This window comes from Babylonia areolata, chromosome 1 (assembly GCF_041734735.1).
Source record: "Babylonia areolata isolate BAREFJ2019XMU chromosome 1, ASM4173473v1, whole genome shotgun sequence".
NCBI classification, from domain to species: Eukaryota; Metazoa; Mollusca; class Gastropoda; order Neogastropoda; family Buccinidae; genus Babylonia; species Babylonia areolata.
This window is the reverse complement of record NC_134876.1, coordinates 28,462,258-28,485,575: the sequence shown is the minus strand read 5'-3', so window position 1 is coordinate 28,485,575 and position 23,318 is coordinate 28,462,258. Positions and strand designations below refer to the sequence as shown.

Sequence of the window (23,318 nt, the reverse complement as noted above, 5' to 3'; positions counted from 1 at the left end):
GAGAAAAAGCATGTAGAAGCATGACGAAGAAAATGGGAATTTCTAAACAGATGTATGAAACAGATGGTATCCAGAACAAGTTACCATGTGTGAGCCTTGGGGAGATTGTTCGTGCTGATGTCCACCTGATGGATGGTGAACAGCCTGGGACCTGCAGCACCTGTGGAACCTGCACAGTGCCATAGCAAATGTTAACAATGTGACAGTACCATGTGAATTAGACAAATTACACAGGCATGCTGTGTGTATTAGAGTTCTACAGAACCTGCAAACTGCCATATGATCCATATTGGGCCCATTTAAATTGTAACATCGTGTACCTTGCAAAGTTCTGATGCCAGTCTTGCAACATCAGTTAGTCAGCTCACCAAGCACACAAACAAAATAATATTCATATTATATACCTCCCTCCTTCCACCTCCACAAAAATAAATGCTGTGAAGTCGTCAACTGCTTGAACAACATCCCCATACCTTGCAATGCTTTGAAGCCCTGTAACGGGACTCGAGAACTGCCTGTCACAAACTGTAACAAGCGAGCTCTCATCTCGTCATCAAAGCTGTCAACAGCGCGCCAGAACCAGCGTACAATGTTGGTCTCCCATGTACAGTGCTTGAGACGAGTGTGTTTCTTCCAGTCATCAAGGTCGATCTTGCCCAGTCCTCCAATCATCAGCTGCCAGAACAAGAAACCACTAACTGATAAAGACATTTTGTGTGATACATTAGATGGTGTCTGTGAACTCTACAGTCAATAATGTACAGAAAACAAATCATCAAACAGAAATTAGGTAACCCTCACCTTTGGGAAAGACTACCTTGATTTTAGATGCTGATTAATGGCACTGGATACATATTGTTATGTGAATCAACAAACATGGTGCACTCACAAAACAGAGATGACAAATGCTGTCTTTTTTTTTCAAAAAGAGTGACAAAATATGCACATCATCACCTCATTTCTCTCATGCACGGCCACCCAACAGCAGAACTTACCTCCAACTCCCTTTCATCAAAGGTGCGAAGGAGATGTTGTGGAATGATTTCATTGAACCCTTTTTGCAAGGCAAGGAACTGAGCTTCAATACCTCTCATGAAACGCCACTGAACATACAACCTGGAAAAAATGGGAAAATGTTATTGTGTGTTGAAAGAGTGAAGGAACACATTAATGTGTATGCATATACTCATATCCATGTCTTGAGCATCTGCATGGAAAAATTTCAAGGGTACACTGCAATTACACTAATCTGACCTCACTGAATAAAAATACAGCCAACTTTCAGTATACATCTTCGGCAAAAAGCTTCATGGGAAACAATATCAACTATAATGTGAGTTCTGAAAAGGCACGAGTGCTAGCACATACCGAAAATTCCATTTAACAAGTATGTCATGCAGAATATGGTGAAGCTTTTTGACTGGTTAATACAAAACATATAAGTACATTTTGTACATTTTTCATATAAAAAAAGACTTCAGAAAAAGTCTAAAGAAACAATCACCAACAAGACACAAAGACTTTGATTTGCAATGCCCAAATAAGACTCACTTGACAAAACATACAAGTACATTTTTCATATAAAAAAAGACTTCAGAAAAAGTCTAAAGAAACAATCACCAACAAGACACAAAGACTTTGATTGGCAATGCCCAAATAAGACTCACTTGACATATTCCCGCTTGTTGTCTTCAGTGACTTTGATGTCATTGCCACCAGGTTTGAGCTCATACTCACGCAGCTTGCCAAAGGAGTTGTGCTCAACAGAAAACGTATGTTCCAACACATTCTCAATATTATTTTCCCTGCAACCAGGAAAACAAAAACAAAAACTGTGTGGTCAACTAGAATCAAAATTAAAAATGGCAAGAACTATAGTTGTACAAAAAACGTAACTTTTAACAAGACAGTGTCCTTACAAAGAAACATGCTTCTCTTGGATTTTTTGCTATATAATTAACGAGCAGTATGAAGCTTCTGTGCTGCTTTTTTTTGTTGTTGTTGTTGTTGTTTGCATTCTATAAATCAGGGTACACCAAAAATATCATAAATGTTTAGTCTTTTTTCTTTTTCTTACAACCATTGTCTTCCTTCAGCCTCTCTCAGTGATTGTATATAAAACTACCTACTTGTCACAGAAACAAAAGAAATTATCCCACTACCTTTTCTTTTAACAAACCCAATCCTCAAATGTCCCATTCCTGCCCCAACATGTATTTTACCCTCATTTTCTAAATTGCATTCACAATTATACAAATAAGTCAACACCATTTTCAAAAGCCAAATCCAAAACTGATCCTGCAAAAATTTACTTCAGCTGAATTCAAGTCATGTCTTAAACCCAAAAGCAAAATATTTATAACTTGACACATCACCAATTTTTCAAGTTATTCAATATAACCAATTTTTTACTGCACAATCAAGACACAGTACCCAAAACAAAATAACTTACAACATCCAGCACAGACTGCGGTGAAGTTCAGGGTCAACACTTTCCAGATCTTCCAGTGTGACTGGTTTTCCCAACAGCTGTTTGTAGAAAGGCATGGTGAAACCTCCATCCAGATAGTGACCGTGAAATATTGCCATCCCAATCACACGGCCCACAAAATGGAAGTATGATAAATGCTCCTGCAACAGCAACACAAAGACTTAAGTAATTACTAGAGACTAGATGTCATATGAGAGAAAAAACCCAAAAAAACATTCTTCATAAAACATCTCCCTCCTGCAATACTAACTTTGAAATAGAGGAATAAATACCAGCCGCCTTGAAGAAATAGTTATCAGTTGTGGACTGACAAATAGGAGGACAAGCGTTTGAGCCCCATAAAAGGAGGGATTTTTTGGTCCATGGCTAGCTACTACAAAGTGTTAAATGTTATATGGACTCAAACAGGAATACTGGGACAACACAGTTCAGGGTCATCCACTTTGGGACTGTTCCTTCATTTGTCTTATCTTTTGGGTCTTGCTGAATTTGGAACATATGAGATGAAGCACTGAATACAGCCATGTCACATAGTCCTAAACCAAAACAGACCTCCACAACAGCACCATAACCACTCCCAGTATCATTCATCATCAATTGTCTTGTAACCCCGATATCGGTGGCTCCTTGAGGGCTCCCAGAGCATGGCCTATGGCGCGGTCAAAGCAGATGCAGCCTATGCATCTGAGGAATCTTATGTCAACATCCACCTAAACTGCACATTTGTTAGGCAGATTTGTGAAATTCTCACACTGCTATCCATATTTTTATGAAGATTCTGATCCGTTTTCCAGGATTACCAATGCCTACATAACAAAACGGAAATTATTCCCAAACATACTAATACTTCAATTTTTAATCAGTTATGAACTCTGTATATTTCCATTAAGCTTCCAGTTACAACAAATGAGAAGAAAAAAAACTTTACTGGACATGACCAGTTGACAACAGAAATGACAGTCTGTGGAAACAGTACAGCAAACAATATACTTCAAACCACTTACAGGATTCACACCAGAGTCTGGGTTGATCTGGAGTGTGTATATGTCCTCTCTGGAGTATTGGAACAATCCATAGTATGGATTCAGCATCTCATGAGACAGCAAATAGAACCACTCTCTGAAAAAAAAAATTACAGGTCATGTAGTTTTGAAATTCATATAAATCATAAGCATCTGGCTTCCTTATCAAGCACAATAAACAATTCTTTCATCATAAATCCTCATCTGCCCCGCCCTCATCTCCGCACTTCCTAAATTTCAAATTAGACAAACAGAATAAAAATTAAGTCCATGAACCTTGCCAATCCATCCGTTACATTTACTGATTTTAAATGATACTGCACGACTAGATCAATGGCACAACATTAGTTTACCTCTTTGTTTATCTAGTTGGCAACTTTCTTTTCTCAACAAAGAAAACCTTTTTTTGTTCTTTTTTTTAATACTGCAAATATGTTTTAAAAAATGCAGGTGAACATTTTCCACGACGCACAATTTTTTAGCTGTGATCAAGTGATACCAGGCTAAAAGAACGAAGAAAAAAAAACAAAGCCTGTGGTTAAACTGTGACCATTAATTCAAAGTATCACTAATAATTGATAGCATTTGTCAGCATTTCTTATTACAAACCTTGCTACACCCCCATAGTCCAGCCCCTCCTCTCCATGAAACTTCACCATCAAACGTTTTCTCAGTTCCTTGGAACGCATCTTCATCACTTGTCGATAGGAATCCTGAAAAGAAAAAGAGGAATACAAAAACTGACCCATCTTATTTAAACAATAAAAAAATAATGTGGGACTTTTGAACTAAATGCTAACTGCCAAGGACAAAAACAATGAGTGGTAGGAAGAAAAATGATAAAAACAGGAGTATCAACACACAAACAAAACAGTTTTGAATTTTTTTAAAAAGAAGGAAAAAAAAGAGCAGAAATCAAGGATATATAAATTCGCAGAAAAAAATGATACATTCATATATATATATATATATATATATATATATATATAGAGAGAGAGAGAGAGAGAGAGAGAGAGAGAGAGAGAGAGAGAGAGACAGACAGACAGACAGACATATCAATCTGCATACCAACAAGTGTAAATCACACACATGCATAGTCCCTTATGTGCAATAAATGCATACCCATGCACAAACACATATTCACCACACCACACAAATCTGCACCCTTTGTCATATCATAGGAACTCACTTCAAATATTTCTTCCCTGGAGACCTCCAGTCGACAGTGACCAGTTTGAGGCTGCAAGGACTGGAACTCATGTCTGAGTACTTTCATCTTCTGCACAAGGTCTCGTTTGTGTTTCTGGTGAAGGGGAATCTCATTTTCTTTGTTACCTGTGCGCCTGTGGACAAACAGCAGTAATGAAAAATGTAATCAAAGTCTACTGCTAAAGTGGTAGCAACAGAAAAACCAATCAAATCAGTCAATCAAATAAATCTATCTTTTATCAATCTTTCCAGTGGTGATCTGCTCTTTTCTGATTGATATATTTAACATACTGTAATCCGGAATTTTCATGTTTCATGGATGTATTTAAATCTTATTTTTCAGCCATGAAATGTGAACATTACACAAAATAGTACAATAATCAAACCATTTTAATAATCCTTTATATATAAACTAATTTCAAAATAGGTGAAACATATACATGAACTACAGCAGAGGAATACATGGAACTTACTTTAAATCAACCTGAACACACAAAAGTAGGGGCAGGAGTCCTGGTACTGACGTAAAGGCACTCAAATTTTTTTTCTTTCAAAAATGAACAACTAGAAAATACCCCCTGAAAAAAGAGTATGGCTGCCTACATGGCAGGGTAAAAACAGTCATACACATAAAAGTCCACTCATATACATACGAGTGAACGTGGGAGTTGCATCCCACAAACGAAGAAGAATAAGAAGAACAACTAGGAAAAAAACAACTTACAGCTTCTCCTGTATGACGTGTAAGTTGTGGGACAATCTGGGGTCAGTGAACTGCGTGGTGCGGTTGTTGTGGTCCACATAGTACACACGGCCACTGCTCGTGCGTCGCGTCTCCCAGCCTTCTGGCATGGGCCCCAAGTCTTCGTCCCGCAGTTCTAAGTTGGAAGCCTCTCTGTTGAAAAACATATAGGTAAAGAGAATGAGTAAATGAATAAACAAATAAAAGGAATATACATTTATTTTCAAAAGGTGGAAGTATAAACAAACTGGCTGACTTGCCCATCCGCTGCTTTTTTAGTACACAACACAGGAGATACAGACATGAAAAACCTTTTCTACTGGTTGCTATCAAAAAAATCGGCTGTAACTTACAGCCTACAAGCTGACTTTTTGTTTTTTTTGTTTTTTAGGAGACTGAAGCAAGCAGCATTTTGAATGTGTTTGGCTAACCTGAAACAACCTAAGAAGTGATGATTTACATTTTTAAAGTTCTGCAATAAGTCACTTCATGTGTGGCTGGACTGTAAGCAAGCAATGTGTTGTAACCACCATATATACCACTGAGCAATCAGCAACAAGATCAATGAAGATGCTGTTAGGGTATAAAAAATGAAGCTGCTGCTGCAAACAACACAGACTATTCCAAGACCAATATTGATGACATCACAGAGAACTGAATTGTTCACTGAATAATTCTGTCAGTGCCTTTTTCGGACATTGAAGTGAGAGACTTTAAGCATTTCAGGTTCAATGGACTCTAACTAGCATGGTAGACCATGTTACTCATTCTTTGGTAGGTCATATTTCTTTACCTAGCCAGTTCCTGTGTGTGTGGAGTGGATCATGTGTCTGTATTCAGCAGTTACTTTCATTTTACTGGTTTTAATAGTATCTTCTCTGCTTAATGATCAATCTAATCATGCAATGCAGTGCAATGTTTTATTAACTGCATCGTAGCTCATGTAAATGTAGACTTTTAAAATACTTCAGTATTTTCATTAAAACAGCATGTCCGACCGGTTTGCAAATTAGAGTAGCATAGGAACTAACAAGATACATATAACATGCGATCTAACAAGATAAAGATAAGAGCATGTCCATTAAAATCCTTCCATCAGACTTACTGTCCTTGAAGAAAAGAAACTGCTGCCTTCTGACCTTGCCACTGCTACTGACAACAACACTACTTTGTACTTATTTACAATTTGATGTGCTAATTCAATAATGCTCCTTTGAGAGAGAGAGAGAGAGAGAGAGAGAGAGAGAGAGAGAGAGAGAGAGAGAGAGATTAAGTTTTCCAATGCTGACATCTCACTTTGAAATAACAGTTCTTGAGAGATTCCCCAGAATGTGTCTACACCTGGCGAGAGTGGTCATCACAGTCATTTGTTGTATCTCTGGTTTCTGCTATTTATAACCCAACACTTAATATTTTTTTCATTTTCCTTGCCACATAATGATGGTCTGTTATTTTTCAAATTGAAAAAAGGAAAAAGAAAAATGATTATTTTCACAGACACACAGACGCACAAGCTTCAGATGTACATGTGACACAAAACCTGCATTAATCTTCTGTCGGCTGGCATTCAACTGAACATTCTTAATTTCTTCTTTAATTTTTGAGAGAGAAAGGGAGAGAGAGAGAGACTGAGATCAAGACAGACCGAGAGACAGAGACAGAGACGGAGAGATGATGCAATTTGTTATCCTGGTACAAATTTGTGCTAATTTAGGTCTTTCTTAAGTTCTTCATGTTACTACAAAATAAAAAGAAATCATTTATAACATGATTATCCTGTAATCGGATAGTAAAAGGCTAGAATTTTAACATTTACAATGCTTGTTAAAAGTCAACTCCTGCTTTTTATAAAACACAAACTTATAGGTTTAAAATGGCTAAGGAAGATACATCTCTTTAAACACAGTATTTATTTCATATAAAAAGGAAATAAAGCAATGCTGCTTACAGCTTTAAAGACCCATCCACACACAAGTCACCAACCCACTGATCAACCCATTCACCTACTTGTTTGTCACCAGTTCATTGAAAAAAAGAAAGAAAGAAAAAAAGATTAGTCCCTAATGTAGCCACCACCACCTGCCCACAACCCCCACTCAACCCTCATTCTACCCCCTCCCACCTTTGTCCCATCCCCCTACCCATCAGATTTTTTCTTTGTTTAAAATCCCAAGTAGACAAGACCATGCATGCATAGGGGGAAGTTTACTAACAGCCTGCGCAGGTGTTACAATCAATCTGGCACTGGCCCAAGAGCAGCTGCCATCAGATAAAACCTGTCTGGTCCCCATACAATTTCACTTGCCCAGCTCTTCATGCATATGTGTCTGTCTGCCTGGAGGAAAAGCCATCAGGCAAGACACAGATGAAGATCACATTATCTGTTTAAAAAAAAAAAAAGAAAAGAAAAAAAGATGCATCGGATATGAATGGAAGGGGTTTGTGGGTGAGGGGCTGGGAGGGAGAGAGGAAGGCGATGATGAGAGGATGGGAGTTGGGGAGTGAGCTAGCTATCCGGTTTCAAACAGAATAGTTTCTCAAAGCTGGCTGGCAACTTGCAGCCTTATCTCCAAGAATGTTACAACAATGTTTCATAATTAAGGACATGTCATCTGTTCACTCTCAAACACTCAGAACCAATAAAAGGTTCAATTCTGTTTCTTTTTCTTTTTCTTTTCTTTTTCTCACTCAAAAATGGAGAAAAATGTTTACACACATGTCATCTGTTCACTTTCAAACACTCAGAACCGATAAAAGGTTCAATTCTTTTTTTTTTCTCCTTTTTCTCACTCAAAAAAGGAGAAAAATGTTTACACACAAAACTACTAAACATTAAATAATCATCAACAGTTTGGGTGTTAGGCTAACTTTTAAAACATTTTATAGTCTATTATGGGTCTAAAACCACTGCTTGGAGATTTAAGGCATAGGAGCTAAAACATGTCTTTCATTTATATGTTTTACTCAGACTGACTGCCTTTGTCACAGACATAGGAATTCAACACAATAGTACTTGTTATTAGTACTGCAAATTATTGGACAACAGACTAGTGTAAAATCTGGAAAACTCTGATTCCCCTTTGCTCTCTCTGTACTTATTTTCATGCATGTTTGTTGGAAAAGAAAGAAAACAATACCCTGTAATACCCTATGTACATAAATATCAGCAGACCTGCCAATATACCATCAGCTTCGCACCCCCCCCCCCTCCCCACCCCCCCTTTATTTGAATAAATGACACAGTTGTATGCCAGCATAGCTCAGCTCGCTCAAAAAGGAAAATAAAATGTATATAGTAAAAATCTAAGAAACTTCAATCAAACAAAAGAATGAAAGAAAAGTCTCCAATCTGTTTATGAACCTTTCCTTTGGCATGAAGGTGTATACACATCAAAAACACAAGTAGGAAAAAGAAACAATCATGCTCGACCTTCCTCTGTCCCCTCCATCCATATTTTCTTTGTTTCCTGGGCTAGACTGTCCCTTTAAGTAAACCATTATGTAAACAATAACTGCACTGAGCACAAACACTTTTAGCTGACCATCAGAAAAGAAAACAACTGTTCCAAAAACATGTTTATTTCAAGATTATCATTTTATTTTTTCACCTATGCCACAGGTTAACACTTCATCATAACCTTGAAACAGCTCACGGACAGACAAGTACAATCCCCTCCCTACCTCTCCCCCAGGTAACAGCACAAACACACACACAAACACACACACACACACACACACACACACACCAAGGGCAAGAAGGAGAGAGGGGGAAAAAACCCCATGAAGAAGAAAGTGAATAACACAAAAATAAAAGCAGCCAGAGCCTGGTAACTACCCATCTCCCCTCTTGGCATTTGGTGCAAGCTATTTTAAGAACACTGCACTGGAAACAATGCATAGACTGGAGCCTCTGATAGGCCTGATAGTGTATGTCTGTTGACAGCATGCCGCCTGCCATGCTACAAGCTGATGCTTGCAAAGAAAAACTCAATCTTAGAACCAGGGGTGAGGGTTGGGGAGAGGGGAAGAGGTGATGTAGGTCCTGAAGATCAACAGAGAGGGCATATCTGTCCATGAGAAATTTGCCAGGTTCAGTTTTCAACCCCTTGTTCCACTACAGATAGACATGTTCCTTCTTTCTGCTGTAGTGTCAGGAAGCAAACTTCCTCCCCTTCCACAGGTATGGGGAGTTTATTATTCATCTGAAATTAATATTTCACAACTGCTGATTACAATGTGTGTTTTCTTTTGCAATGGTGTGTGTGTGTGTGTGTGTGTGTGTGTGTGTGTGTGTGTGTGCACACACGCATGCGTGTGGATGCATGCATGTGTATTTGCATGTCTGTATGCAAGCATGCTTGTCTGTGCACATGTGCATGTGTGTGTACATGTAATGTGCATGTGTGTATGTATGTGCACACACATGTACGCATGTGTTAGTAAGTACATATGTGCATGTGCATATGCATGTGAGTGCATGCATGCGTGTGTGTGCGTGTGCGTGTTTGTGTGTGTTGTATTTGTGTGTGTGTGCTTGCATAAAAATGCATATATACGCTTACAAATGTCAAGCAATGTGCATGTGTGTGTGTGTGCACGCGCATATGCACCAATGTGCATGTTTGGTTTTAAAAGTCTGTGAGTCATCCATCTGAGAGGCAGTCACAAAAAAAAAAAAAAACAAAAAAAAAAAAAAACATTTTTTGCTTTGCTCCACGCCCCACATCCCCACCTGAAACATCTGTTCTTACGTCTTGTGTTCTTTTCACACGCATCAGCTTGAAGCTATCAATTCCTAGTGTAGTTTTTAGCATGTGTTTTTGTGTTTTTTTAGGGTGGGGAGGTTCTTAGTTTTTTCTTCTTTTTTTACTTGTTTGTTCTTAGTTGTTGTTTTTTTCTTCTTCTTTTTTTGCTTGTTTGTTCTTAGTTGTTTGGGGTTTTTTTTCTTCTTCTTTTTTTGCTTGTTTGTTCTTTCTCTCTTTTATCCTCTGGATTAGCATCTCAGCTCTGGTTTTCCGTTTGTCTGCCTCCGAAACAATCTCTGTGTCTGTTGGCAGCCTTCCTCCCTGCCGTCTTTCTCTTTTGTCTTCAACTGAAGTCTGATTGATCAATCAGTGACAGGGCGGGTGTGGTTGATGAATGGAAGAGAAAGTTGTTTGTATTTTTCTCTTTCTGAAGAAAGTTGTCTGTTTTTTTTCTCTTTCTGACTCTGTTGTGGCATATGTAATCACACAATAGATACATGAATGTGAAGCAACTTCTTCACAATCTTTTTGACACACAATGAAGAGAACAAGCACTATAATGTCTATAGAAACACTAAATGTAAATAAAAGAATATGAAATCCTGCCTATTTTGACAAAAATCAAACATGCATCATAGCTGCTTTGCTGAGATTTCCTTTATAACTTTTAATGTTATGAAATAAAAGTTTAAGCTCTTGGATATTCTTTCCTTTTTCTTTTTTTCTTCCACAGAATCTGTTTAGTTTATAAATTACAGGCTGTGCATGAAACACTTCTTAGCAAATCCTCCATACACTTATGGATCTGTACTCTCTGATATTCAACTACCAAACATGTCTGATGTGTGGCATAATATAACATGACATGCAGTAATGTACATATATTTTCTAAGAGCTTAACTATCTTCAGTGATGCTCTTTTCAGTCATACAACAAAATGAAAAAAAAATCTCAGCATGAAATCATTTGAGAGACTCAAACTATCAAAAACACAACAGACCACCATTTCAAACACACAGTCTGATCATTGTTTATTATCTTTCCTATCACCAGCCACATTACTCCTGCTGCATTTTTCAAGTCAGGCAGCACAACTGGAGGTAATCTGCAACTGTATTTGGTTTCCAGCTGCTTATCAGAGCAGCAATGAGCCATCCTTTCACTGAAAGCGGAAGTGCATTTCCCCCATCATCCAACATCTTGGTCAGAAAGCAGAACTGGTGTGTAAGTCATAATGGACACCTTAGTCTGGAAATTATTTTATCTGCCTGTCACTATGTGTGCAGCAAAGTTTTGTGCTCAGACATCCACAGCACAAGACCATGAGTGACAAGTTTCACAGAAATAACATATAAGCACAGACCTGCTGAGCTGCTGCATGAATGTTCCAATTAAAAGAAACACTGCTGCTCCCCATCTCTATCATCATCTCTCATGCGTGTGAAGTCTTGTTTTTTTTACATATGGTGGGTCCAACTAATACAAGTCTGGATACCATGGTAATCAAATCAATGCAAGCTAATTATTCATTCCTATCTAACACCATTTTATTTTGATGTCAAAAATCATATTCATTAATTTCATTGTAACACTAACTTTCTCTGCAGAAAAACTCCTGACAAATAAAATGTCCTGTGACCAAAACCTGTAACACCATTCCTAACTTTTTACCAAAGCACAGCTGCAGACAATTTTGTGAGCATGATATAACTGATTAATGAACAATTTCCTTTGCCCCTGAAAATCATACAAACCCTTGATATATAGTGAGATTGCCAAAATATATTCAACTAGACCTATCTGTCAATAAATTATGCCACACTGATAACACACAATTGTCTAATGTCCCTTTCACACCCTCATCCTGCTCTCTTCCACACTTCACATCTACTAGTCTTACTTACACACACACACGCACAAACACACACACACACACACACAGTTCATTACATAAACATTGAAAATGCTCTTGCTATTTCTGGAAATAATCAAACTGGTGTTGGTATATAAATGGGTGGATTGACATTTTCCTGCTCACAGGAGGTGGCAGGGCAAACACCAGATGGCCCCAGCAGACTCACCACCAGTTCTGCACCATAAGGTCTGACAAACTCTCTAAATGCTAACAACTCTGCTCTTTCTTCCCCTCTTCCCTTTGTTCTCCAGAACCACACCCCATTCAACACACAGGGCTACCCACTGAGCATCAACACCATCAACTCCATGTGGAATGGTGTCTTGGTGGATACAGCAGCACCTGAGGAGGAGATGATGGTCCGGAGTTTGAGTGCTGATCTTATGTGTCCTATGTAAGTTTATTTTCTTGGATAAGACAGGAAACTGAACTCCCATGTGTGGCATGTCATCACAGAAAGGACCCACACACCAAGAAAGCTGTGCAGGGCAAATTTCTATTAAAAACAAACCAAAAAACCCGCTCTTTACCTTAGAAAAATGCATGTGCAGATAGGAAAAACAAAAAGGCTGGTGTTGCTTGGTGGCGATGTGCCCTCCCCTGGGGCGAGCAGGCTAATTTTCGCACAACAAAATCTCTGTTGACAAGTAAGACAATGCAACACAAAGGAACCACTGTTTGGCAAACAAAGCTCAGGTGACGGGCTATATACACGGCTCTATTCTCCTTGACATATGATACAGAATTTCCAGTCTCTCAGAACTGTTCTGGGCAAGGTTCTCCACTTGGCAGATCTTGGTGACATATATATGTATGTCTACATGATTTATGTGTGCTGCCCAAGAACACTTGCCAAGAACACAAGGAAGGTATTTTTCATCCTTCACACAGGCCATACAGACCCCCTACCATGACACGCAGACAACTGTCATTTATCCTCATAATGGCCTGCAGGCTATTTGTTATCTTGCAATGGCACTGTGATTAAGTAGACCAAATGAAGCCCCAATTACCACAACAGAATTATTATCCCAGCTAACAGTATGACTGGATTAATCTACCATATCACTTTCTCTGTTATTTATAACTAGCCCCCCAGACCCTCTCCCCACAAAAACGTCCATGGATCTATGTGCAGCTTTACTTCCACAGAATGTGCAGTCCATACTCCTGAAAGTTACAGGAGTACCAAAATGACTGCAACAACCTCCATTAAGCCATCATGCTGAGCCTTGTGCTATCAATTTCATGTTCAATGAACTCTCTCTTGTGCACGAGTACAGGTCCATCAGTACTGCAGTTTTGCATATAAAGTGTTGCATAATAATAAACAAGGGAAAATTGTGACAAAAAAGGCAGAGAAAAAAAATCTTGAAACACCAAGAGGGCACTTTCAATTATAAAATTTTATGTTCAAGATCCTAGAGCAGAATATGAGGACAGGCAGGAATATAACATAGTTAAGTCATATAAATACTTTTCCACTTCTATACTCCGAATCATTCACCATGAACCTGTCTACATTCTCTCTCTCTCTTTTTCTCTCTCTTCCCCTTATCTTTATCATTTACTTCTTTGTTTGTACACTGCTATTCTCCTGTTTACTCAGACAGACAGCCATCTGATTTGTTATTCACATTTTGAAATATAAGTCTGCCAAAGAAATCTCAACATATAAAACACACACACACACACACACACACACACACACACACACACACACAGAGAGAGAGAGAGAGAGAGAGAGTACAATTTCATCATACCCTTTTCCCCAAGTAAGTTTCACTCTCTGGATCATAATCTTTAAAAAAAAAACAAAAAAACCCAAAAAAACTGACATTTTAAAACATGCAAACATACACTGATACAGTCTGGATCACTATCTTTACAGAGACAGACATTTGAAAATATGCAAATACTGACAGCTTAAAACAATCATTTCTTTATGTTTCAATGGTTCTGAAGAGTTTATCAAATATTCACGTTCTGGAGTGTTTTTGTACCTTTAAGAGCACACAAGAGCTAGTTTCCAACAACCTGAATGCGAAAACCAAAACCCAACACTGTTTTTCCAGCCAAAATATATGATATCTCACTTATTTACGTCCATCATGCTTACACATTTTGCTTTCCTATTGACTGTGATATCAGAAGCCTATATCAAACATATGCTAAGTCACCATGTTTAGATGGTAAAGCATATCAAAACACTGAGTTTGGTCTTAATTTTCTCTGTAAACAACAACAACAAAAAATCATGTGCATAGGGCATACAGGCTGGAATGAAGAGGGGCAACAGGTTTGGAATAAGTGTGTACAGCAAAGTTTAGGTTTAGAGGGCAAGATTCACTTTTCCATGTCTGTGTGTGCATACAAGTGCACACAAAACATGTGTGCACACGTGTATATCTGTGTATGTGTGTGGTGCAGAGGTGTGCGGGTATACATGACAAGTGGATATGCATGTCCTTGATGTTTCACTGAGCCATGTGTAAAACAGTTATAAACACAAATGTGATTATAGCTCACTGGGTGAGAGACCCCAAGGCAATAAGATTGTGACCTATGTGCATGATTGCTGGGATTTAAAAAAAATTTTTTAATGGAAATCATGACACAGTGATACAAAAACAAAACTCTTCACATTTTTGCTATTCTGTTTGAAATTTATCTGTGACCTTGAAACAAGGTCAAAACAGTGGATCATTTCTGACAGAAATAGAGACTTCTGATACATCAGTGTGAACCAAGTTGAAAGTGACTGTTTAAAACTGCAGGAAAAGATCATTATACAATATGAAGATAAAAAATATACATTCTATGATCCTGACATAAAAATGAGGTGATTGGAAAGGTCTGGGCATACCTTTTAGTGCTTTGTCTGTCAAGTTTCAAACAGTTCTGAAATAAGAAAGTGTAAAAACCATGTTCTTGACCTTGAACCACTGTCAAGGTTGAATGACAAAAGTTCATCAATGTAATGTTCAAAAGATATGCCCTTCTGTCCCAGCTGAATAAAACCATCAGTTTGCTTGCACAAAAGTGCTGTCACATACAGATATATGCATGCATACAAGCACACCGAGACAAAGACACAAACATGTGTCAGGGATCCCTTTTTACAATCTTTTTTTCCAAATTTTAAGAGAAAAAGAAAGGGGTGGGGGACAGATATTGATCACAACCACAAAATAAATTAAGACCAGCATGACTGCAAGTAGAAAAGGGAAAATAAACAACAAAACATTAACAATTCAATTTCAAGCTTTTCTTTGAGCAGAACTCGCAGATTCACAAACAGGAAGTTCTGCTGGAAGGAAAATGCCAATAAAGAGGAAGAACTGAACAGTCAAAACCACATAAAGAAATGCAGAACTCTGAGTGCACTAAAGGAAGAGAGAAAGTGCGTTTTCACAGAACACAAATCAGTGATACAGACCTTGGTACTCTTGGATCATGCCACGTGCTGACCCCGGTTCGCGTGTGCAGGAAATAAATTTGGCCCTGTTGTGTTGTGCGTTGCTCTGGGAAAACAAACACAATGGCTTTTAGTGGAACATTTCAACTAAATCCTTCTATACATTACACGAAAGAATTTCATAATTCATGAGATGCAATAAGCAAATATCAGAAATAATAAATAAATACATGAAAAAACAAGTAACAAAATAAATCAAAGTAAGTCATGCACTACAGTCCGAAACTTGATAATAGAGCACCTCAAACAAATTGGTATGTCCTGTGAAATTTACAAATGAAAACCATTTCATGCGAGACAAGATTCAAATTATGAAATTCAGAATGTATCAGTCTCTCACATGCCCACATGTAAACACACACACACACACACACACATTCAAAAACAGAAGAAAACACACACACATGCACAAATATATGCACACACAAAGCAAAAGATGAAGAACTGTCCATCCAAATCACAAATTTCGCCACCCATCCAAATCACAAATTTCCAAAATGCAACAAAGCCCCACTCACCATAGCCGTCAGGTAGCTCCATCATGTCATGCAACTGGGCTCGACTGAGGTAGTTCCGATGTCGCGTGGACCTCCGCCGAACAAACTGATGCGCTGCCATGCTGGATGAGCCACCACCACTTGTGCTACCCATGGAAGGTGCTGAACTGCTGTTGGCCAGACTACTGCTACTGCTGCCTTGCATACGAGAGCTGCTCTCACTGCTGGGGGAGGAGGGGGACATGAGACTGCTGTCTGACCGAGGACTCACCATGCTCTGTGGTCGGGGGCACTCAGAAGCAGGCCTGAAAATGGTTAACAACCACTGTCTTCAAGACAAACAAAGAAGCAAGACATGCAAAATATAACAAACAAAAAAAAAAAAAAAGAAGAAAAACACAAGAAAATAAGATGTCAACATTTACTAACCTAACTTATCTATAATACTAACCATAACAGATAAACTTTAACTGTTTGCATTAAATTATCCCTATTACTAAATGTAACAGATAAGATACCAAAACCGCTCTTCACTTTAAATACTGAGTTGGGGTGAGATATGGAGATGTATGAAGAACATCAAGTTCAGTCTTACCTCCAAACTGGAACAACTTAATTGCTTTCATTAAAACAGACCTTGAAAAAATACAGCAAACGTGCTTCAGTAAACTGTGAGAAGGGTAGAAAAACCGAAGTGATCTGTGACAAAGTGGCCCCACAGAAATGCCAAGTCTACTCTGCTACATGATCTCACTGTCAATTGATACTAACAGCTCGCTGCAACAGCTGGTGCTTACAGCTTGATGAAAATGAATCCAGGATTGGTGGTTATTGCACGGACACAATCAAAGCTGGGGTGACTGAATATAACTATGTAAATAAAGAAAATGTTAGTTTTTCAGTTTTACCTCTATCTCCACCAGAAAAAAGAAACGACAAAAACAAAAACACCATATCCTCCAAAGAATTCCAAAGGCATACATATACACACAAAAATAAGTGGGACAGCAGAGGGTGGTCAACTTAAAATCTATCATGGAAACATAATACATCTTTTACAGAGTAAACATTTACTTTACCCCTACCCCCACACATGCATACAACACACAGAGATACTTCCTAACACACAAATACTCTGGCCCTTTTGACACAGAAGTATCAATTTAGTGCTAACTGCCTGAAATCAAATGTTACAGGTCACATTGCAGCTAGAAAATCTGCCATTCTCTGAACAGTCAGACTGACTTTGAACATTGATAAAACTATAAATATACAACTAAGAAATCTCAAAACATGAAAATTCCATGTCACTTTTGCCAAAGGTCAAAGACATATTAGGCATCTTATCTACAAAAAAAATTTCAATGCAGTTAATTATGGCCCTTCTGAGTGACTCTCGTTGAGGTAATACTTTTTTTTTTTAAATGTTTTACTCAGAAAAGCTGATTAAAAAAATATACATCAACCAACCAACCAAATTTAAATTAAAAAAAAAACCCACTTTACACCTTGACCACCATCATGAGATGGGTTTGTTTTGCTGAATCTTACCTGGTGGGCCTTTCCCACTGTGTGGTCCTTGTGACATGATTCACATAGTGTACCCTGCCACTAGCTGAGCGCCTCTCTTCCCACCTGCACAACAAAAACTTGGTCATGGGGAAACTGATCATATGGAAAAGCTCAGCTTCACACAGCTTACTGCAAGACTGAATTAATATGAGTGGCCTAGGAGTGTTCATCCTTCCCATAAGCAGCAAGGAAAATCAAATACAATTCTAGCCATCTCTTCTGTGCCATATGCCCTGGAAGCCATGTTAATACCCTCAACAACTTTTCTTCTTTTTTTTCTTTTTTTTTTTAATTTAAAAAAACAAAAAAACTGCATCCAAACTGAGCCTAAACTTGCTGAGATATTGTAAGAGGTAGACTAAAAGAATCTTGGTACAAGTTGACTTACATGAGATAAAAGAAGCGATGTATCAAGCCACAAGGTCTTCAGGCAAATGAAATGAGTTAGTGACAAGACTTATTCATTTGCCTGAAGAAGAGCCTGCGGCTGTTGTTTCTTTAATAACTGTGAACTTTGCTGAGATATTGCTTCAAACAAGCATCAAGGCAGTCACCATTTACAAGGAAGTAAGCATATTCAAATGACTGGCTGGACTGTTGATAACGCAGTTACCTCTAAAGCACGGGAATATCTGCAGTCAGAAGTGAAAGGCCTAATATATTTCAGTTTCTTTTTATTTGGGCTTCTAACGTAAGCTTTTAAAAATTTGTTCTCAGAGTATTCTAAACACCATTTTTTTTTAAAGGGAAGCCTGCCTCCAATGTTAAGATTTCAAGGGGTAAATCAGTGTGATTCTGGAAAAAAATTGACATCCATTTGCACACACATGCATTCACATCCACACATATGTACACACACACACACACACACATACAGGCATACACACACACACACACACACACACACACACACACACACACACACAAACATATGCAGGCATAAATACACACACACACACACACACAATTTGAAGCTGACAGTCAAGAAAAATGCAGTTACATTTTCTGGATGGAGATGCCACAGCTGATATGGGCTTCTGTGCAGAACATTCAGCAAATATCATACAGATGCAGCAAATGTAACACATAAATAATGTATTACAAGCCTAAGGGGGCACACCTGTCTCTGAGAGACAGACCGACATCAATTATTGGTGTATACAATTATTGCTCACTAGCAAACCTGCCTTTAGAAATATGACAAAAATGCATGTAGATAATACATGATGAAGGTTGCACTCTGAATTTCATGAGCAGAATACCCAGGCAGGCAGCCTTAGTTACAGTTAATTGCAAAATTTGAACTGTTCTTAATTGTTGGCTGGAAAAAGTGTCTGCAAAAGAAAACGAAAACATATCAAATTCAACCTTTTTTTTTTTTTATTTTTTTTATATATACAAATGTTTCACTCTCGCACTGAGTACTGGCTGCAATGTAAAACATGGGAAAATAACAAAACAAAATGGAAGGAGGTGTGAGTGAGGGGAACCTTCAGGTTTCAGAATACATGACCTGAAACTTAAGAAACAGGTATAGAATCAATCCAACTTATGTATGACTTCTGAAAGGCCTATTCATCCCCTGTTCCCCAAATCATAACACTTAAACGCCCCATCTTATACAAGTGATACTGAATGCAACCCCTTCTCCAGGCTCTGAAAGGAAATACTGGAGTCAGATGAAATCATGTCTGCCAGCCTTGATGAGAGGAGGCGAATGCTGGCTTCAGACAATGGCAGTCTCATGCAACACTAGTCCACGCTGATCCCAGATCATATACAAATTTTCACCAAAGTTGATACCAAACTTTCCCCCTGAAAGCAAGGCATTCAGCTGAAGGGGGGAACTGTTTTTGTCTATCGCCCTGACGCCATCAGCAGGCTGTTTTCTCTGACATTTACTGCTTTCAGGCCAGTGTATCCTATCAACAATGCCGGGCATTGTGGAACGAGGTTTATCTGACATGCAACATCTCAGATGTTTTTGCACCATCAGGGGCACCTGAGTGCTTGCTGCTCTAACACTTTCCTCAACACAAGCAGCCATAGCCAACACTCAATTCCAGCCCAAATAAATCTCACTTTTTTTTTAGCATATCATGTTCACACATCTTGCTTGCCTGACAATTGCTCTACACATAGGAAACCCAAGTAAGATTGCTGCTTTGACACTCTGTTTAGATGATTGGTCACGCTAAAACACTTCAACATGTTTCTCCACTTGATTTTGATTTTCAAATAAAAATAAAATAAAAAAAACATCTGAGGGAAGCATATGGAAAAAGAGAAAGTGTGTGTTTGGGTGTGGAAGGAGGGAATAAAGGTAAAAGGTGGGGGTCGAGTGATTTCAGGTTAAAGTAGAGGAAATGGATATGTTTAGCAAAGGACATACAGTGTGCCTGTATGTTTGTGTGGAGGGAAGGAAGGTAAAGGGGTACAGGTGTGGTGGTGGGTTGGTAGAGAGGCAATGATGGAAATAGGGTAAAAAGTTAAAAGGGGGGTGCTTAATTTTAGCTGAGAGAGAGAGAGAGTGCACGAGCAAGCACATATGTGTGTGTGAGTGTGTGCGTGTGGGTGTGTATGTTTGTGTGTATGTCTGTGTGTGTGTGTGTGTGTGTGCAAGAGCATCGTATATGTGGCATGTGACTGTGCATTATGTACATGACAAAGCTGTATGTGGATATCAATATATAATGTGACATGCCACCCTCATGCTATGATTTAACCAAATGCTGTGAATTACCATTAAGCAAAATTACTAAAAAGGTAGTAAATGGTTACAGTATGTTGAATAATCTAACAACATCCTGTGGTGTGGTGTTAGTGTGTGGTTAACTGATTCAGTGCAATGCTTGCTTCATGTGTTTTTGCTGAAAGGTTAAGAGGATGTGGGGGTGCTTGTGTGTGGTGAACAATTCAGTGCAGAGCTTGGTTCATGAGTTTTTGCTGAAAGGATAAGAGGGGTGGATAGACCTTTAGAGAGAGAGAGAGAGACAGACAGAGATCTTTTTGTTTTGTTTTCTGTTATTTTCCTAAAATCCAGTATAATCATCTTGAACTTCTATTCATTCTCACACCCGCATACGGTTTTCTCCTTTGCTCTGGTAACCTTATTCTGAACCAGTAAATGTGCAATGCATGTGCCTGCACTTAATCAGATGTTTGTTATCAGGGTGGTCTCTAATATGCCTGTTTTTAGTGTGGGTGGAGGGGGTTGGGGGGGTCCTGCATTCCCCCCCTTCCACACCCTTTGTGGTATTAATTATTCCCCACAAGCCTTAAAGTCAAAGAACTATTTTTAAACCTATCATCTCACTTTGATTTAGGAACCTATCACAGTTAATAGCAGACTGGAAGCAAAATTGGGTCAGAAATCTAATATGATAATGAATAAATAAATAATAGGGAAATGAAACAAAAAGAAAAAAGTTAATGGTCACATTTATAATGTTCTATATTGTTATTTCTTTTTAAAATCAAATTAAAAAAAACAAACAACAAAAAAACAACAACAAACAAACAAACAGAGAAGACTGTGAATATATAATAATTTAATATACAATTTAAACAGTGGAAAATATCATCCAAAATTTACAAGCATCTGAAGTGCTGATATTTCATAACTGACATTAAAAAAACAACATCAAACCAAGTTTCCTGAAAAACAAACTAAAAAAAAATAAAAAAATAAAAACAACAACAAAAATTACTCAAATTCAAAGATAACACTTAGAGATGTGAACAGATACACACACAGACATGCATGTTCAAATCCCAGACAGAACATAAAGAAAGAGGGTAGCAGAAACACTGAGTACCATCATCATCTTTCTGTGTAGATCAAATGTTTTAGATGAATATAAATGGAGTAGAGGATAAGCTAAAACTGAAGTGTCTTATGTAAGATTTTCATTTAAATCAACCACATACATAACATATAAAAACACAAAAAAAACCACTCATACAACCAGTTGTAGAGGCAAAGTGGTGAACGTGGATCAAGGTGTGGGATACTTTATCTGTGTGTGTGTGTGTGTGTGTGTGTGTGTGTGTGCATTCACTCAGAGAGGGAGAGAGTCTGACAGTGAAAGAAATACATGGACTGACAGAGAACTGAAGTGCAATGGGGACAAACTTGGTAAACAAAGAAAAAGAAACATTTTGACTGACTGACACACAATGACTGCTGAAGTCCAAGGGGAACAGGGTTGGTAAGCAAAGAAAAAGAGACAGACTTGACAGACAGTGAGTCAGTTTATTGATAAGAAATAGGAAGTCTGCATAGTATTAACTGCATCTGTGTGCAACATGCTAAAATAAAATTGCTCCTTCAACTGTATGTACAGCGTTTTTCTACCTCTTTCTTCCTTTATTCATCTAATGGCGACTGCAAGATCTTTTATCTGTTTTCTCTAACTCCTTCCTGTGCAGCAGAGGGGAACACTCAATGATAACACAAATGATGGCAATAAACGCAGGGAAGATGTCCATGGACAACAGGCGAAAAAGATGATATAAACAAATGAAGTTCGATCAGCAAGACTTACCCATCAGGTAGCTCATTGGGGTCATATGGAATGGCATGAGATATCCCAGTTGCATCGGTGACCATTGGGCCAGATCCACCTCGATCCCTGGAGATGAGGGAGATAACAATCTGCCCACGCACCGTCTCTGTGTCATCGGAGCTTTGACGCTGCAGGTCCAGCCGTTGGACTGAAACAGACAGTTGCGGCACACTCAAGCGACGCTGAAACTTGATGACTGCCATGCTGGGTCCTCCTTTGACACAGCGGGTGGAGATTTCCAGCACCATTCATTTACAGGGACTGCTGCACCCAACGGCCAGCTCCTGCAGTCAATGTACTGGTGGGGAGTCAAGCCTTGAAACTGACGTCTGGCTGCTCTACTCAGTCACATGTCTTGGCTTCACTGAAGGTTAAGGCGGTTTCATTCTGTCTCAAGTATGTGTGTTCTCAGAAAAGACACAAACTAAACCGCATGTTGCAGTTCTATGTCATGGAATGTATCTTTTAATGTAAACTTCTCAGTTTGGAGAGACAGGGCTGTTGAAATGCTGATATAATCTATACAGATTTACAGCCAAATCTAACATAAATCAATCTGTTGGTTTCAATGTTTTCAGAGTTCAATAAACAATGTCCCAATGTTTTCAGAGTTCAATAAACAATGTCCAATTTCACTGTCATCACTGGCTGTTCCACTCTATGATAACAGCATGATACAATCAAGAACAGAATGGGCTGATTTGTGTCCACTTTGGCACAATGACTTTAAGAAAGCAATACATTCTGGAAAGGCAAGAAGTACTCCACTCGACGAATTAAAAAGAAAAGAAAAAGGAAAACAAACACTCAAGTTTCCAAACAGACACAAAGAGCATCTGACAGGATAGGCTGGTCTTGTCCAATTATCTTCTGTTTCTCTGGCTTGGGAGATGCTTTGTCAGCAATATGCCATGCTTTCAAACAAAACCGTCTCTCTCAACAAATGCAAGTTTCTCTGTTTGCCACAAAATAAAATAAAAAAACCGGGCTGCCACAATTTTAAAATTCAAACATCACCGGTGTGTATTGGGAAGGCATCTGAACTTATCTGACTGACCTTGAACTCAGACTACAGATTT

At 38.5% G+C, this 23,318-nt stretch overlaps 1 protein-coding gene across 1 annotated transcript in view; it reads right to left on the bottom strand.

The window, feature by feature from the left end:
• LOC143281490 (E3 ubiquitin-protein ligase SMURF2-like) overlaps positions 1–23,318 on the bottom strand; it is a 52,494-nt gene that overhangs the window by 7,984 nt on the left and 21,192 nt on the right. The window contains exons 5-17 of the mRNA XM_076586703.1: positions 22,219–22,387; positions 17,651–17,734; positions 16,121–16,404; positions 15,564–15,648; positions 5,447–5,617; positions 4,703–4,856; positions 4,123–4,226; positions 3,496–3,610; positions 2,453–2,631; positions 1,668–1,805; positions 996–1,116; positions 474–675; positions 85–169 (exon numbers count right to left, since the gene is read on the bottom strand). Coding sequence (XP_076442818.1) covers positions 85–169; positions 474–675; positions 996–1,116; positions 1,668–1,805; positions 2,453–2,631; positions 3,496–3,610; positions 4,123–4,226; positions 4,703–4,856; positions 5,447–5,617; positions 15,564–15,648; positions 16,121–16,404; positions 17,651–17,734; positions 22,219–22,387 — 1,891 coding nt within the window. The remainder of the gene's footprint in view (positions 1–84; positions 170–473; positions 676–995; positions 1,117–1,667; positions 1,806–2,452; positions 2,632–3,495; positions 3,611–4,122; positions 4,227–4,702; positions 4,857–5,446; positions 5,618–15,563; positions 15,649–16,120; positions 16,405–17,650; positions 17,735–22,218; positions 22,388–23,318) is intronic.